Genomic DNA, 18078 nt, shown 5'->3' with positions numbered 1-18078 from the left:
CTTTGGGTTCCCGCACATATGTGCTTGCTTTGGGTTCCAGGATGGATGGAAGGAAGGCAGGATAGAAATTTAAGCGAGGGAGCGATGAACTAAGGGGAACCCCTTGCCTGTCCACTGTTTATTAGGCAGAGGCTCAGAGAAAATTCTCTTTCCCATGGGCCTCTACCTAATTCTCCTTTTCGTTGGAACCCTTTGCTCTCAGTTCTTGAAACCTCTCAGGAAAGGGGCAGCCATCTGCTTAACTTCAAGGAAGCATGTGAGCTGGTATGCTTGCTGATGCCATTGGGATCAAAGCTCAAACCACTGCTACTGCTGGTATCTCCACTTAATCAAGGAACAGGCAGCTCCCTGCCCTTCAATAGTCTTGCCATTTGCTTGCCCCAGAACAGTACAATTCTAGTGTAAAGCCTTGGTCACACCTGGAGGTATGGCAAGGCAGAATTCTCTCCCTTCTGTACCTCTCTGCCCCTCTATAATGTTGCTGAGAGCCCGTTGGCTGCCCAAGAGGAGTTGTAGAGCTGGAAATGATCCCAAGGGTAATCCAGTCCAACCCCTTGCAATGCAGGAATCTCAATGTGTGGTCCCCCTCCAATTTGAAACCCTACTGGACCCTGCTTAGCTTTGCAAACGAGCCAGCAGTTTTATTGCTGCATCACTACATAGTTTTTCCCTCTTAGAGCAGAAATGGGGGTCATTATTTTTCAGCCACAGCACCACATTCCATCGTAAGTATACTTCCAAGGTCTGCATGCTGGGAGTCAGAGGCAAACATGGGAGAAGGAAGTGAACAAGAAGAGATGTAACTCTCAACATCTGCACAGCAGGCTACCTTTTAGCCGTGCAAAAGTCGAGAGGTGTCTAGTAAGAACACAAGAGCTTTCTGGATCAGGCCAATGATTCATCTGGTCCAGGATCCTGCTCTCAGAGCGGCCAACTAGATACCTTTGGAAAGCCTGCAAGCAAGACCCAAGCACACTAACACTCCTCCCATGGTTTGTTTCTGAGTACATTTCCGAGCACAATTCAAAGTGTTGGTGCTGACCTTTAAAGCCCTAAATGGCCTTGGTCCAGTATATCTGAAGGAGCGTCTCCACCCCCATCGTTCTACCTGGACACTGAGGTCCAGCACCAAGGGCCTTCTGGCGGTTCCCTCACTGAGAGAAGCCAAGTTACAGGGAACCAGGCAGAGGGCCTTCTTGGTAGTGGCGCCCGCCCTGTGGAACGCCCTCCCACCAGATGTCAAAGAGAACAACAACTACCAGACTTTTAGAAGACATCTGAAGGCAGCCCTGTTTAGGGAAGCTTTTAATGTTTGATGCATTACTGTATTTCAATATGTTGTTGGAGGCCGCCCAGAGTGGCTGGGGAGGCCCAGCCAAATGGCGGGCTATAAATAATAAATTATTATTATTATTATTATTATTATTATTATTATTATTATTATTATTAATTTATTTGCAGCAACTGAATTTCAGGAAGAGACTGCCTCACATAGGCATCATGGCTAGTGGGCACTGAAAGCCGTATCCTCCATTAGTTTCTCCAATGTGTGCGTGCTGAAACCAGGGCCGGCCCACCCATGAGGTGGTCTGGGGCATTCGCCTCAGGCAGAAGAATCCTCAGGGACAGTGCCCCTGTGAGCATTCCACCAACCTGTCAGAGAAGCAAGGAGAAGCCGAGGGGGTGGCCATTTCCAGCGAGATCTCGCTGAGCTCTTGTGAGCTCTTTCTGCTGCTTCTCCTCACATCTCTGGAGTCAATCCAGGTAAATAAGGCTTGGGATGCGGAGAGGCAGCGCCATTTTGCCTGGTGGGGTCTATGGCTTGCAGAAGCCCTTTGTACTTCTGGCCAGAGAGAGAGAAGCTTGAAGGACTATCTGTGGGTCCCAGGCCTGAGCCTTTCTTCCTTTGCCCTGGATAAACTGCCTTAGGAATCCGTAAGGTCCTTCCTTAGGAATTTCCCTTGGAACCGGTTTCAAAAGTAGTTGCCTTTCTTTGTAAAAGAAAAATTTTGGAGCTCTTGTCAAGCGGTATGATGTCATCTCCACCCAATCATAACCTGCTTTGTGTGAGCAGAAGGTTGACTCTCTAGGGGAAGTACCCCGTGAATGACAGTAGCATCCCATGCTGCAGTTGCTAGGCAACTGAGCCAGCTTTCGGCAAGACCTAATTTTAAAGGGTTTAACTCTAGAAGAGCCAGGATTCATTGTAACTAGAGTGGTTTCTGGGCTGTTTCTGGATATGTTGTTGTTGTTGTTTAAGAAATGGTTTCAGGGAGGGTTAGAACATTTGCTCTGTATTTAAACAACGTACACTAGAGAAATATTTACCCTTACATTGGGAGGGCTGGGAAGTCAGGCTGAAATTACTTTTGCATACATGCCCTGGCAAATTCAGTATGGAGACACATTTCCGCCTTCTACAATGTCCTTGTCAATGAAGACTTGGCAGAGGCCAGATCTGCTCCCCAAAGGCGAGTGATATACTTTTCTGCATAAGAGATAAAGGCAGCCATTTACAGACCCTCTGAGTGCCTCTATTTTCCAGGGACAGTCCTGGATTTATAGAAGCCGTCCCAGTTTCTGATTTGAATGTCCTGGAATGTCTGGCTTTTCCTTATGACATCCCTGTTTTCATCGGAGAAGTGTTGGAGGGCATGGAGTTATCCGACCCCTGAGCCATCTGAAGGCAGGACTGTATAGGGAAGGTGTTTTTTTTAATGTTTAATATTTTGTTATGTTTTATATACAGTGGTTAAGCACGATTTCTGTTCTCATCCTGAAGCAAAGTTCTTAACCCGAGGTACTATTTCTGGGTTAGTGGAGTCTGTAACCGGAAGTGTATGTAACCTGAAGCGTATGTAACCCGAGGTACCACTGTATGCTGGAAGCTACCCAGGCTGGCTGAAGTGAGCCAGTTAGATGGGTAGGGTATAAATAGTACAACAACAACAATTATTATTATTAAGTATAATAATAATTTTATTTAATTATAAATTTAAAATTTTATTTATATCATGCCCTCCCCAGCCAAAGCCAGACTCAGAGTGGCTAACAACAATAAAAGTAACACAGTTTACATAAAATCACAATCAATTAATTGAAATGCATTCTAAAATCAAATTAATGGCATTATTATTATTCGTTGTTGTTGTTGAAATGTTTTCACTGGTGAAATGTTGGAGCGTATGCTTTGCTAATATGCAACAAGCAAATGGTTGTGCTTGCAGATCCCATTGGAATAGTGGCTACAAAAAGTCCTGCTGGTGGAGACCAGAGTGTGTTAAGCAAGAGGCAGGTTTTGCTAGGCCTGATGTTAATTTGTGGTACTAGGGAACAGCAACTGGGGAACCAGCACTCTGGCAGAGCCTATCCCTGATGCTAACTAAGGTGCCCATATAGTTTTGAGGTTATCCAATCAGTGCCAGGCCCAGGTACTGACTGCCACTTTCAAGTGTCCCACAATGCCCTGGACTGAACCTACTTCAGGGCATAGTGAGAAATGAAACATAGACTCCCAGCCACTTGGCCCGTATCAGGAATAAAGGGAGATGCCTTAAACCAAGTTATTACAGGATCTGAAAACCATACACATGTACAATAAACTGGAGTCGTTGTCAAATGCCTCTCCCTCTCTATTTTAAAATGATGCAATGTGGTTTATTTGGCCCCAATATCATATTAGTAAAGTGTTTTTTGCAAGTATGGAGGATTAAAATAAGCTTAGGAGAGAAGCGCAGAACAGAGGTTTGTATTTGCCTTACATGGGATCTTGCTGTGGCAACATCAGTAGCCCATAATGCTTCCCTAGCATCACAATATTTTATGGATTTTATGTGTAACCAAGCACACACCTGTCTGTACATTCTGCTCTCCCCCTCATGCCTGGTTTTCTAAGTACAGTAAAGAATAACTGGGTTTGGAGAGATTTAAAAGGCACTGCCTGCACAAGAGAGATTTGTCAAGACTGCCATGGGAAAGCATGTACATTTTGCTGATCAGCCTTACTGTTGCTATGATAACAGAAACAAAACAGCCGTTTGGAGCATTGCAGCATCGGTTTCTGTGGGGCTGGGTTCAGCTGGAGCTGCTGGGTTTGGATGACTCACAGTGGCCGTTTCCCAACAACTTCTGGTTCTCTCCCCACACCCTCCCCAGTTCACAGAAAACTGTAGTGAAATTCTCAGAACCCGTAAACGAACATGACTGGGCAGAAGGAAGAACTTTACTACATGGTGGATTAACTTGTGATGTTTGCGGTCATAAAATTTGGTGACGGACCCAAGCTAGGATGGGTAAAAAAATATATAATTAAGGATAGGTCATGATAAACCTTGAGCCTTCACTTTACAGAATCAAGGTAGCACTGAGTACTAGATGCTGGATACAACCTTGAAATATACTCAGAGTCGCAAAGTGATTTCATGCTCTTTATTCAGCTCATAGTGGTGAGGAGGAATGAATGAATGTCCCCTCAAAGTATCTGCTTTATATACATTATTTACACAATGGGCTGCACATGATTGGCTAATTCCAGAATTCTACTGTAAGCCAATCAGGTTGTGGATTCACTTCTATCTGGAGCATGATTGGGTGGTTCCTGCTAACCAATCATACTGCTGCATTATTCTAGGACCAATCAGACTGCTGCCTTTTGGAGCCTATTGTTCTAGGACCAATCAGACTGCTGCCTTTTGGAGCCTATTGTTCTAGGACCAATCAGACTGCTGCAGTTTGGATCCTATTCAACTCAGTACATAACAAACCTACAGTCGTACCTTGGTTTTCGAATAGCCTAGTTCTTAAATGTTTTGGCTTCCAAACACCACAAAGCTAGAAGTGACTGTATTTTTGGAAGCCAAACATTCCTGCAGCCAATCAGAAGCCACTCTTTGGGTTTCAAACATTTTGGAAGTTGAATGGACTTCCGGAATGGATTCCATTCAACTTCCAAGGTACAACTGTACAGGCTATGACCCTTCTTGTGAGTTTCCAGAGATATTGGGGAATTTTTGTTTTGGTTATTGTTTCATTTATGAATCGCTTCCTGCCAATTCAATACATTGCTCAGCCCTGGGTGATACACAATGTACGGGGAATTGACCCTTGCTCTAATCCAGAAAGAACTCTGTAAGCTGCTCTGTGAACCTTTTTCAGGGGTGTGTGGAAATACTTCAAGTAAATAATAAAAGGTTTTCTTCCTTGCAAAGTGGGGCCTGGGTCCAAACTGAGACCACATTGGGTGCCCACTCAACACCCATGCTATTTGCTTTTTAAAAGCCATTCACACAATTGCTAATTGTACGAGTGGTGACTTGTCTAGTTTCGGCCTTAGTCACACAACCAACTTGAATTGCGAGCTTCTATTTTATTTCTGAAAGTACTGTACAGAAAAGCGGAGCTTGCATTCCAATCACAGACAAAAAGCTCCCCCTAGTGAACTTCAAGAGCAAATTGGGTTATTCACAGGGAACGTGTAAAACGTTACAGTGGTACCTCGGGTTACATACGTTTCAGGTTACATACGCTTCAGGTTACAGACTCCGCTAACCCAGAAATAGTGCTTCAGGTTAAGAACTTTGCTTCAGGATGAGAACAGAAATCGTGCTCCAGCGGTGCGGCGGCAGCAGCAGGAGGCCCCATTAGCTAAAGTGGTGCTTCAGGTTAAGAACAGTTTCAGGTTAAGAGCAGACCTCTGGAATGAATTAAGTACTTCACCTGAGGTACCACTGTAATTGGGTTTCAGTATCCAGAGAAGTGACTTAAATCTTCAAAAAAATATTTAGGCACAGCTCAAAATTAAACACGCACCTCTGGAATCTCTGTCAAAGTTTAAGCCTTTTCTACCTGTAACAACAGCTACAAATTCCCATCATGACCTGGACTTCGTTGAAGCATGCATTTTCTCATATTTTCTGTGCTAATTTTTAAAACTTTGTATACTTTGGTTTACACCACTGTTGCCCCTACCGCATACTCTGTCTCCGTACCACTGTTGTACTTGGCATTCTGCTGGAGTAGTGAGGCTTCTAAGTTAGGCAATAAAACAGTAGTGCAGTACAGATGTCAGCACTGAAATTATATTCAAATGAAACAACCACCATGAAACAGGATTAAAATATCTAAAAAGTCCCAAGCAACTGAAAAGTTTTTCACCTGGTGCCAAAATGGCATCAAGCACAATGCCATGCAAGCCTTCCTGGGGGAATCATTAGGAACTTGGGGTGCCACATCCGAAAATGACTGTCGCAGGGCACTACCCACCTCACTTCCAATGACAGGTAACTGCACGGCAGGTATTAGCACGTGGTACCCTTGGTCAGGTCATTGGGCCCTGGCAGTCCCTGCTATTCCTGGGCCTGTTTGCCACAGCCTTCGTTGTCTGCCAATCACAGGGTGGTCATTGGGAGACCACCCATATCAGAAGAGCCCTCCTGGTCCTGGATCCAGCCCAAGGACTACCTGGTCCAGCATCCTGGTTTTCTCGCAGTGGCCAAGCAGATAACCACTGTGGGAAGCCTGAAAGCAGAGCCAGTGTGGTGTAATGGTTAGAGCAGTGGTGCACCACACTGTTGTGCAAAGAGGATGGCCAGTGTGGCAGGAAGATTCAAGGGCAATCAAAGAAATATTTAAACATTTAAGTGTAGTATAATATTTTATTATTATTTGCAGAATATATTTTCTGAAAAAATTAAAGATCAGAAGAGAAAGGCTTATTTGCATAGGTCTAATTTGAGTGTTTTGATTAGACCTACTATAAATAATATTACCCAGTGAAAGCAAGCTCACTCATTGAGCTACACATACTTAAGGCTCATTTATATCTTGGGAATGATTCATTTTCTTTTGTTTTATACTTTCTGGTTGCCCCATTATTATATTAAAAAGTAGTTGTCTACGTTATAAATCAACCACTGACTGCTAGGAGTTTTCTTTTTGTTTTCCAATGTATTTTTTATCAATTACAAATTCAGTGTGGAGTGAGCAAATTATTATTCTGAAAATGTGGTCCAGGGCAAAGAGCTTGAGAACCACTGAGTTAGCATTGGGACTATGAACGGAGAGACCAGGATTCGAATCCCCACTTGAAACTCATTGGGTATGTCCTGCGGAGGACCTTAAAGGTCCATAAATAACACTTTGGAGGTCCTGAGCTTCAAGAAGGTTAGATTGGTCTCAACTAGGACCAGGGCCTTTTCAACACTGGCCCCGATTTGGTAGAACGCTCTGTCACAAGAGACTAGGGCCCTGCGGGACTTGACATCTTTCTGCAGGGCTTGCAAGACAGAGCTGTTCCACCTGGTTTGGACTCAGTCTGACCCCTTATATGGGATTTGGTATATAAATTTTCCCTGGGGTTTTTTGCTGGCCCATGTAGGACAAGCTTGGATAGCTGGGTTGGGTGAATATCTGATGTTTCCTCCCTTTATGGTCTTGATTTATGGGCTGCTACTAAAATGAGGCTGCATTTTAAGCTGTATTTTAATTAACTGTTTTTTTTCTATTACGTTTTATTGTAATTTATATTTGGGGTTAGCTGCCTTGAGCCCAGCCCTGGCTGGGGAGGGCAGAGTATAAATAATAATAATAATAATAATAATCATCATCATCATCATCTTAGGCCAGCCACAATGCAACCTACCTCACAAGGTTGTTGTTGGAAGGGACCCCAAGGGTCATCACCTTGTACACCACCTTGAGCTTTTTCTGGAAGAAATGGTAGTATGTAAATGTTTTAAATAAGAATAGCAGCCCTGCCGTTCTCAGCAACTAGCATTCAGAGGTATGCTGCTGCCTCAAACATAGCAGGGAGAATAGCGGGTAGGTACTGGTGACCTTCACCTCACTGCATTTGCCTCATCCGCCCAAAATGTTGGCCATCACTTTGGTGAGGGCCACCCAAACCACATTGTTCTCTATAATGTGCTCACGAGTGAAGACTCCTAAAGTGCCTGGATAGCCCAGTTGGTAAGAGCAGGGTGCTGACAATGCCAAGGCTGCAGGTTCGATACCTGTATGGGGCAGCTGCCTATGCCGGCATTGCAGGGGGTTGGGCTAGATGACCCTCAGGGGTCCCTTCCATAGGATTCTATGGTTTGTGTCCTCTCCAGATGCCCACAGTGCAACCCTATGGAGAGGCTACTTGGTGCGACAGGTTTTCCTTCCTAAGTCAGCTCAGCAGCGCGATCCTGACCCTCCCTGCTGGGAAGCAAGGCCCGCCAAATTCAAGGGTCGCGCGCAGCCTAAGCCCGTGGAGAAAAGGGCCTCCCCTCCAGGCATCAGCCCAGCCAGCGAAGCCCCAGCTCCGGCCTTTTGTGTTCCCAGCCCTGGGAAAAAGATCTACGGCTGCCATGGCAACGCCGCCCCGCTGCATTCTGGGAGGCGTCGTCCATAGCCGCGGCCCGTGGGGGAGACCCCGTAGCCACTGAGCCGAACCGCCATAGGAGACGCCCCGCGCACGGCGACCAGGGCGCCGGTTACCAGGACGACGGTAGCGGCGCGCGCGCGCAGAGGGCGCCCGCAATCACGTGTTCCGCCCCGACTTCCGTTGGCCGCCCGCCGTCCACGAGAAAACGGGCAGCGGCCTTTTATGGCTCAAGCCCCGCTCCCGTCACCCAGCAATGCCTACTGCGGCAGTGGCACTTTCACGTCGCCTACTTCCCCCCTCCCGCCCCGCTCCCTTTTCCCCCTTTTCAACCGCCGCTGGTCGGGTAGGGGATCCAAGATGGCGGACCGGCGGGCGCCGGGCCGAGGCTGCGCGGTGACGTCAGCGCGCCAGCTCCGCCCGAACCCGGAAGTGCGTCTCCCGCTGTGGGCTGAGCGGCGGCGGGGCGGCTCTCCGGATAGCGGGTCTCCCCGTCCCTCAGCCGCGCCTGCGGTGAGCGGCCATGGCGGCGGCTGCCGAGCTGCAAGGGAAGTACCAGAAGCTGGCTCAGGAGTATTCCAAGGTATTGGGCCGCGCCGCCGCCCCCTCGACGCGGAGGCCTCCTCGCGGGGCTGCCTCGTAGCGACGCCCCCGCCCCAGGTCCCTTCATACTGAGGAGACCCTCGCAAGGGTACGGGAGCCCCGCGGGGTCAGTTTTCGCGGACCCCGCTCGCCTCCGCCCTTCCTCAGCCAGGACTGAGGCAGGGTCCGCCGCTTCCTCCTCCCTGCCCCAGTCCTGTTGCAGCCCGGCAGAGACGGGGGAAGTCCTGGGCTACCTCGGGCAAGCAGAGATGACTTGTGTCATTGTTTATTTGGGGGTGAAGGACCAAGGCGCACATGCTGGGCGTGCAGAAGGCTTCAATCCTTCGCAGTTCCAGATGGTGGTTTTAATTAACGGGAGCTGCTCGTATTGGAGAGCTCCTGCACATTGTAGCAGACGGTACTGGGCTAGATGGGCAAATGGAATGGCAGGTTATTATTATTATTATTATTGAATTTATATACCGTCCTATACCTGGAGTTCTCAGGGCAGTTCACAGAGCAAAATCAAAATATAAAACCACAAAATATATAATCCAAATAAAAACAACCCTGAGTGTGTACAGTGGATGCTCGGGTTGCGAACGTGATCCGTGTGGGAGGCACGTTTGCAACCCGCAGCACTGCGTCTACGCACGGCGGGTTGCAATTCAGCGCTTCTGTGCATGCGCAAAACATGATTTAGCACTTCTGCGCATGCACGACCGCCGAAACCCAGAAGTAACCCGTTCTCGTATTTCTGGGTTTCAGCGCATCCGTAACCTGAAAAAACGCAACCTGAAGCATCTGTAACCCAAGGTATGACTTTACCTGCAAATTGGCATAGTGCGGGGAGCTAGGGATCAGCAGTTAAAGGTTCCTCAATCAAATGCAGCCTGTTGATACTTGCCCATCCCAATGTCTAACCCAGGGCAGAAAGGAGAGTGTAGGGGGGGGGTGGCAGGTGCACATACCTCCCGCTTTTTTTCCCAGAGATGAGGATATGGCTGTCAATAGCCACTAGCCAGAAAAGCTTACATTTTGTCTTCACTGTTGGAGGTGAGTATGTTTCTTAAAAGCAGGTGCTGAAAATTGCAACTGAGCAGAGCACTGTTGCACTCAGGTCCTGCCTGTGGATTTTCCATAAGCGTCCAGTTGGCCACTGTGAGAACAGGATGCTGGATTAGATGGGCTCCTAAGATCTTTGCATTCCTTGCAGGGGGACAGCTAGATGCTGAATAAAGAGTATACTATCTGCACAGCTGCTTTCTTGCATTCACTGTGATGGTGGCTGTTGTTCTCTGTTTTGTGTACTTAGGGAATATTAATGCAGGAGCTGTCCATACCAGCCTTTAGTGCTGATACAGTGCTGGGGCTGTTGCCTTTTACAAAGCAGATGCTTGTCCTGCAAAAAAACAACAAAGTGATTACTGTATCCTTTGGCACTTTCATATGCATGGGTGTGCTCAGCTAGCCCTTGTCTATTAAAAATATTAATAAAAAGCATTTTAAAAGCTCAGTAGCATCTTAATTGGGGACACAGGTGGCGCTGTGGGTTAAAGCCTCAGCGCCTAGGACTTGCCGATCGAAAGGTCGGCGGTTCGAATCCCTGCGGCGGGGTGCGCTCCCGCTGCTCGGTCCCAGCGCCTGCCAACCTAGCAGTTTGAAAGCACCTCCGGGTGCAAGTAGATAAATAGGGACCGCTTACCAGCGGGAAGGTAAACGGCGTTTCCGTGTGCGGCTCTGGCTCGCCAGAGCAGCGATGTCACGCTGGCCACGTGACCCGGAAGTGTCTCCGGACAGCGCTGGCCCCTGGCCTCTTAAGTGAGATGGGCGCACAACCCCAGAGTCTGTCAAGACTGGCCCGTACGGGCAGGGGTACCTTTACCTTTACCTTTAGCATCTTAAAATCTAACCAGCTTTTATGATGTAAATTTTCATTGACTGAAGTGCTAAAAAGTCTCATTTGTGATGCTAACACTTCTTACAGGGTTGATGCTGAAGCTCTTTGATGTAATAATCTCCCTCTTATAATATGACCAACGACTTCTAATTCTGACAGCAGCATTTGTGTGTTGATTCCACAGCAGCAGGTCTACACTATTGGTACACTACATGCTTTCATAGTTCAGTTTCTCAGGAGATGCACACATACACGTATGAATACTTGTTCCGAGATACTTCCAGCTACCAGTCTCTCTTGGTAGTGATACAGATTCTCTATCATGAGGAAGTATACAGTATATACTTCCTTAGTGCTAATTTTGAAGTGCCATCTGTTTTTCCTGTCTTTTCAACATCTTCTGTTATTAATATTGAGACAGAGTGTCCCCTGCACACAGGGCTAGCTTGTTGCTTCTTTGCACTTAAGAATAATAGTCTCTTATTAGTATAGTGATTCCCTCCTTGGTAGCGAGAGTTACCAGCTATAGATTATGTGGATCTCTTGATTCTCCTGTCCAGATACAACTTTTTATTTCTTTTTTTTAACATTGCTGCTGAATTATTGCGATCCTTCATATTTTTTGTCTTTAGTGTTGGTGAGATGTTCAGTCAGCCTTCCCTTTTTCTACCTACTCCCCTAGCACATCTGATTTATTCCTTAAGGCAGAGCTCTCCAAACTTTTCATGTTGGTGACACACTTTTTAGACATGCATTATTTCGCGATGCAGTAATTCAGTTTTGCTAGCAAACCGGAGGTTAAACTAACCCCTTCTTTCCAACCCCAGGAGGAGCGCAAGGAATGTTCACATTACATACCTACATATCTTGACACAGTTTGGAAAGCTCTGCCATAAGGCTTCCATCTACAACAGCTGAGAGGAAGAGATAATGGCAGTGATTCTAACAGTGCCTAATGAAAAAAGAGAGCTCAGGTTTTCCTGAATCAAGACCCCCTATCCTGAGTACTATACCTAACTACTAGGTACATGAGACCACTATGGCCATTCAATGATAGGTAGATATCACTGTAAGAGACAACGTGGGTTATAAGAGTTTGATTTCACCCCTAAAGGCATGGTCTCCCAAGATGGATGCCAACAGAAGAGATGAACCTGTTTGGAGCAAAACATACGCTGGTAATCCTATAGATCAGGCTCGTCCAACTTCCAAGAGACTGTGATCTACTCCCAGTATATAAAAAAAACTGGCTGTGATCTACCCATTGTCATAGTCAGGAATAAATTGTTGAGCTTTTTTAAGGGGAGTACTGACCTAACTTGTTGAGCTTTTTGGGGAGATCAGTAAGGACCGCACAGGCGCAATTGATCAGGGACACACACGCGATCGACCAGTAGATCACGATCGACCTGTTGGACATGCCTGCTATGCATAAAGAAGCACCACTATGTGTTGTAGTGTGGAAATATGAAACAAAACAGTTAATGGCTTAAAAATGTGTATTTTGCATGCCACGTCAATTGGGAAAGTAACATGTCGTTTAAATGCCTTGTTCACCAGTGTCATTAACATTTTATCAAAATAAGCACTAAAATTCATTTTCCTAGTTGTGTAAATATGCACACAAAGGAACACCGCCCAGTCGGCTATTAAATGCACTCCCATTCTGAAAAGCGTGAAGTGGAATTTGGACTCTTTCAGCCACCATCCCCCAAAGAGAAAATTTTGATTTTTTTGAAGAGCAAGGACAGTCTGTTTTAATGTTTAAACTGTAATTTAAATGAAACATTGCATGTGTTGTGTACTGCTGCCATTGAATGTTTCCTACATCAGCTTCGTTAACGAGTAACTCCTGAATGTCTGCTGAGGAACGTTGTGTGTTGATGGGGATTCTAGGGACATTTTCTAGTTTTCGGGTCAGCGCCATGTGTGTCAATGCCCAGGCCGGCTGCATTTTTTGATAGTTGCATGTGACCTTAGAACACAGCCCACACAGCATTCCCCTGCACCTTCATATTGAAGAGAAAGACCAGTTGCAGCAGGCAATATATTTTTCAGGGAGCCATACTTATTACTATCCATCTAATTGGGGATTTGGAACTATTGATAGGCAACTGAAGCGACCGATTCCAAGTCAGATTAACAGTCAGTCCATCTCAGTTTTGTCTACTGTCACTGCTAAAGGCTCTTCATGGTTTCAGGCACAGAAACTTGCCCAGCCCCACCTGGGAATGTCAGGGGTTGAATTTAGGACCTTCTGCAGCAGAGGATGTGTTCTGCTACTGAGATGGAGACCTTCCCTGGTAAATAGTTTGCAGATCATTCTGTGGTGGTGTCACTTCTGAGTCCAATAGACCCGCAAAGCTCCTGATTCTTCTACTTCAAAAATCACTGGGCTACTGAGACACACTGTGAACCAATGCCATCAAATTCCTCATGGAGCCAATATCTCCAGACCTTTTGTAGCTAAAAGTACTTTAGCAACCACAATCAGATTTGCACTGGAAGTTCTCTGTTGTCAATGCCCTTCGCATCTTGAAAAAATTAGGTGGCTAAATTGACTTGCCCAAGTCTAAAATTTAATTTAGATTCTATATTATGAGCTTACAAATGACATTTATGCTTTTTCTGTGGTCCTCTGAGTGTGCTGCTTATTTTCCTAGAGAAAGGCAAGATTTTGCAGGTGGCTAATGATCAGCTCGATGCAACCTCATTGCTTCATCACTGAGTTAATGATTTCTCATTGTCTCTCTTTTGCAGCTTCGAGCTCAGAACCATGTACTGAAAAAGGGTGTGGTGGATGAGCAAGCAAATTCAGCATCACTGAAGGTATGCTTTTAAAACAATGAAGTGAAAATGAGCTTGATTCTGACATTTACTGCTTGCTTACATACACAGTTCTGTGCAAATCTGCCTTGATTGTACAGGGTTGGCGCTAGCTCCATGTCACACATACATTTTTGTTGACATATAAGGTGTCAAACATCTCTTGAATTTTTGAAGAACACACACCACAGCATGTATTGATAGAATCTTACAGAGAACTGTTGCTGCTGCTTCTGCAGAAGAAAAGACGCCTCTCTGCTGGCAAGTGAGGGTGAGGCCAATGAAAGCCAGCCTTCTGTTTTCCACCACTGCTGCTGCTGGAGAGAGTACCATTAGCTGTCAGCAGCAGAGGGAGGGGCAGAATCCCACATTCTGCTTTCCAGGACTGTTATCAACATAACTAAAGTGACAGCACCCAAGGGAGTTGCCAGATTCTGTTCTCCAAGTTTACTTCAAGAATCATCATACGATTTCTTTTGTCTGGGTGGTACTCACTGAAGTAGTTCCATTAGCGCAAGGACTTTTGGCTGTGCAATAGAAATTCCTGCCTCTCCTCTTTCTCTATCTGTGCCCTAAATCTGTTCTGGGGGGTCTCCCCAACCCCGCAGAACAGATTTGGGGAGATCGTGCCAGGAGTGGAAGTTGTGCAAACGGAAGCCCTTGCACTAATGGAATTGCTTTGTTGGAGATCGCTCTTTGTTATGATTTTCTACCAAATTACTGTAACTGGCTTGTGCAATGGTAATGTTTTTAGTTTCCTTGAAAGTACCATTGAAAAGGCCGGTATCAATCCAATAAGTATATAAATAGGGAACGAAATGAATTCAATCCTCGTAGTTAGGTATATTATATTTCTTCCTTTCTCTTGCTGCTATAAGGGTGGATAAATAATTTGCCACCTGGTTTTTGTAAAGTGGTTTACGTTCCTCCCTCTCTGAAGCTGTGCAGGAAAGCTGCACAGAGGGGCTGGAAAAAAAGTGACATCTGCCTAACTCTCCTGCAGTACTGCCAGCCTGGTTGAATGTGTATATGTGGTACAGCCAGAATCAACATGCTTATCCAAAAGATTACTTTTAGTTTGAATAACAGATTAACAGGGTTGGGAAAATCTCAAGAGCAAGCATAGGAACTCAGAAACATAGGAATTTCCTTTATACTTCGTCAGGCCATTAGTTCATCTATCTCAATATTGTCTACACTGACTGGCAGTGGCTTTCCAGAGTTTCAGATGGGAGCTTTCCCCAGCTTTACATGAGGACACCGAGAATTTGAACCTTGGACCTTCTGCAAGGCAGATGCCCTACCTCTGAGTTGCTTAAAATAGCAATAGCAAAATACCTAAGGTTGCTTAAAATAGATGCTACTAGTTAAGAATTCAAATTCCTTTATTTCCCTTTTAAACTAGTCTTATGCTGGGTTTTCATTTCAGAATTTCAGTCTTTTATTCCAGTATTGCTAAGGAAGATAGCATCTGCTATGCCTCTCCCAACCCATAACACAGTGTGTAATCTCTTCCCTGTATACAGTCTACAGATTTATATGGAAGGAGTAAATAAGAATTTGCTTTTACTGTTGTTAGTGCAGTAGGGTAGTTAAAGTGCAGAAAGGAATTGATTAGCATTTAAAGATCTCATAGATCCCCTTCTGTCTTTTCCTGGTGGGTGGATAAAGTGCACTGTGGATTGGATGCTCTGTAAAGACAGGGTACGGGAAGTGTCCTTTCTTAAAAAAATTAGGACAGCTTCCTGCTTTGTAAAAAAGAAGGAAAAAGAAAATCTTGTCGGAATCTATTGTGATAAAACTGCTTCTCCCAAATGTAGGAACAACTGAAAATGAAGGACCAGTCGCTCAGAAAGCTGCAGCAGGAAATGGACAGTCTGACCTTTCGAAACCAACAGCTGGCAAAGAGGGTAGAGCTGCTTCAGGATGAACTTGTCCTAAGTGAATCTAAAGGCAAGAAGAACAAGGTGGGTACCTAGCTGAATCGACCTGTGCAAGTATTTTTGTGAAGCAGCATTTCCCCAGCCTTCTGTTGGTTGAGGTATAACCCCCTGAAGTAGCAGGCTTTGCTCTTGGATCCGAAAATTAAGTTTCTTCCTAAGCTGTTGTTTGGGTCAAGGAACACGGCCGGCTCTGTGACATGGCAGAATTAACCACCTCCAGCAGTTGGAGGGCTAGTTTGAAGGAGGGCAAGGCAGAGAAATGACTCATGCAGAGGGGCAGTGGGGAACCTCTTCTATGAATGTGTTCCGTTGGCTCATAGAAGTCTGTATTTATTGAGGCTAAAGTAAGCACCATTGCACAAACTGTAAATATGGGTAGGATTGCTTTGTGAATATATCAGTTTCTTTTGGGGCACCAGGCTGAAGTGGCTGGTCCAAGGTCACCTAGGAAGTGTTTCTTGAAAGCAGGCTTTCCCAGGCAAAGAGCTGACAAGTAATCAGGTGACAACAGCTGATGCTCCTCATTACCACCACCCTTTTCTCCCTTATCCTCTTGAGGCCAGAAGGAGAAGGAGGATAAGCAAGTGAGCTGCCATGGTCAGATTCAAGGGACGCTGAACATTGGGCTCCCTGCTGAAATTTAGGCCTCAGCAGATGCCTCTGGCGTCTGCCCTGTTTGGCATTCCCGGTTACTGCTTGGTCTTCTCTGCTCTTCCTGTTAGATACTGATAATGCAATCTTAATGCATATTTACTCTGAAGGTAGCCCCACTGTGCTTTTTGGGTATTGCTCCAAGGTAATTGTGCATTGGGTTGCTGTCTAAGAGGTTTCTTTCCAGCTGTATTATCTGATCCCCACCCCCCGTCACTATTTTAGTATTTGATGTGTCCTAAAATGGACTTTGTCTGTGGAGCTTTCTTGGCAGGGATACTGGAGTGGCCTGCCAGTTCCTGCTCCAGGTGGATCACGTTTAGTCAAAACTCTCCACTGTGACCTGTCCATCTTGGGTGGCCCTGCACGGCACAGCTTATAGCTTCTTTGAGTTATTTAAGCCCCTTCGCCACGGCAAGGCAGTGATCCATGAAGGAGTGTCTTGTGGAAGACAGGCGTGCCTGGCATGTTCTAGTCCATGGGGTCACAAAGAGTCGGACACAACTAAACGACAACAACAAAAATGCACTGGTTATTTATTACAATTATACCATGCCCTTCCACTGAGGAACCCTGAGTACCACATTATGCTTGATTCCCAGGCACTTATCTGGGCAGTGCCCAGGACTGGACCCCCTTAGCTTGAGCAACTAAACTGCGTAATGTGCCTTCTTGCCATTTGATGCAATCTCTGAAAGCAGATGTTGCCAGATTAGTTGAAGCCAGTTCGTCGCTCGTTTCCTGCTTCTCATTAAATCGTTATGACTAGCACATTTTATAGAACCCGTGGTGCAGGATCTTCAATAAAAGCAAGAGGAGGAAGCAAGCCAAGAATTGCCCGCATTCTCTCCGTTGTACAATTGAGGAAGTGAGAAGTTGCACAAAATTACGGCCTTCTGGCCAGACAGCAAAATAGATAAAGGGAAAGTTAGGAGAGTGGGGTGCCCTCCGAGGTTGATGTGCTGCCATAGAGAACTGGAACTGGGAGCTCTGGGTTCAAGAGTCCATGGTGCTTTCTGCTTCCATGAAACTGTGGCCCTCCAGATGTTGTTGTTCTACAACTCCCAACTTTGGCCATGCTTGGTGGGGCTGCTGGGAGCTGTTGTCCAGCAACATCTGGAGGGCCAAAAGTTCTCCATACCTAGCCTAACCTATTCAGGGAAGAGCTAGTTTTGTGACTGAGGAGCTGAGCTACAGATCAGGAAGTCCCAAGTTGAAAACTCACTCTCTAGTCCATTCTATAGTAACTCTAAAGAAATCCCATGTATGAAAACCGTAAGCAGTTCCAATATTTTGCGGTACTAACTATCCACAGGAGCTATGATTATTGAGTGGTCTTTAAGTACATTCAGTAAGCAGGAATGCTTTCTCTTTCTCTTAGAAGACCGGTGAACCCGCATCCCAGTTAAGCCAAGAACAGAAAAACGTATTTGATGAAGACCTTCAGAAGAAAATAGAAGAGAACGAGCGGCTGCATATTCAGGTGTGTAATTTGGTAGCACACAATATATTCGATAGCTATTTAAATTCCATGGCAACTTGTATAGGAAGGGGTGCCATTGTGATGCCCATGTGCCCACAGAGGCCTTCTCTGGCACTCACAGGAGTCCCTCCCCTGCCCCCTCCCTAAAATTAGGCATGAAAGAAACATCTTGTAGCAAATAAAAAAGGTTGCATGGACTTGGTTATGGTGTTTGTGTATGTGTGTGTGTTGCCCACAATAGTTTATCCAGTTTGGAAAAGGTGTCCACCAAAAAAGGTTAGCAGCCCTAGTGGGTAAGACTTTTAGAACAAATCATTAAAGGCTGTCTTTT

General features: G+C 45.8%; 1 protein-coding gene across 2 annotated transcripts in view; it reads left to right on the top strand.

Annotated features, from left to right (window-relative positions):
* Positions 1-8781: 8781 nt before the first annotated feature.
* PPP1R21 (protein phosphatase 1 regulatory subunit 21) overlaps positions 8782-18078 on the top strand; it is a 42904-nt gene continuing 33607 nt past the window's right edge. The window contains exons 1-4 of one of the 2 annotated variants that reach the window (XM_081903936.1): positions 8782-8945; positions 13605-13673; positions 15491-15637; positions 17649-17747. In XM_081903936.1, coding sequence (XP_081760062.1) covers positions 8886-8945; positions 13605-13673; positions 15491-15637; positions 17649-17747 — 375 coding nt within the window. In that variant the 5' untranslated portion in view covers positions 8782-8885. Of the gene's footprint in view, positions 8946-13604; positions 13674-15490; positions 15638-17645; positions 17748-18078 lie in introns of both variants that reach the window. The other variant, XM_081903935.1, reaches the window with a different exon arrangement.

This window comes from Podarcis melisellensis (genome assembly GCF_964234715.1).
Source record: "Podarcis melisellensis genome assembly, chromosome: 3".
Taxonomy (NCBI): domain Eukaryota; kingdom Metazoa; phylum Chordata; class Lepidosauria; order Squamata; family Lacertidae; genus Podarcis; species Podarcis melisellensis.
Note: the sequence above shows the minus strand (reverse complement) of the source record. Positions and strands in the feature narration are given on the sequence as shown.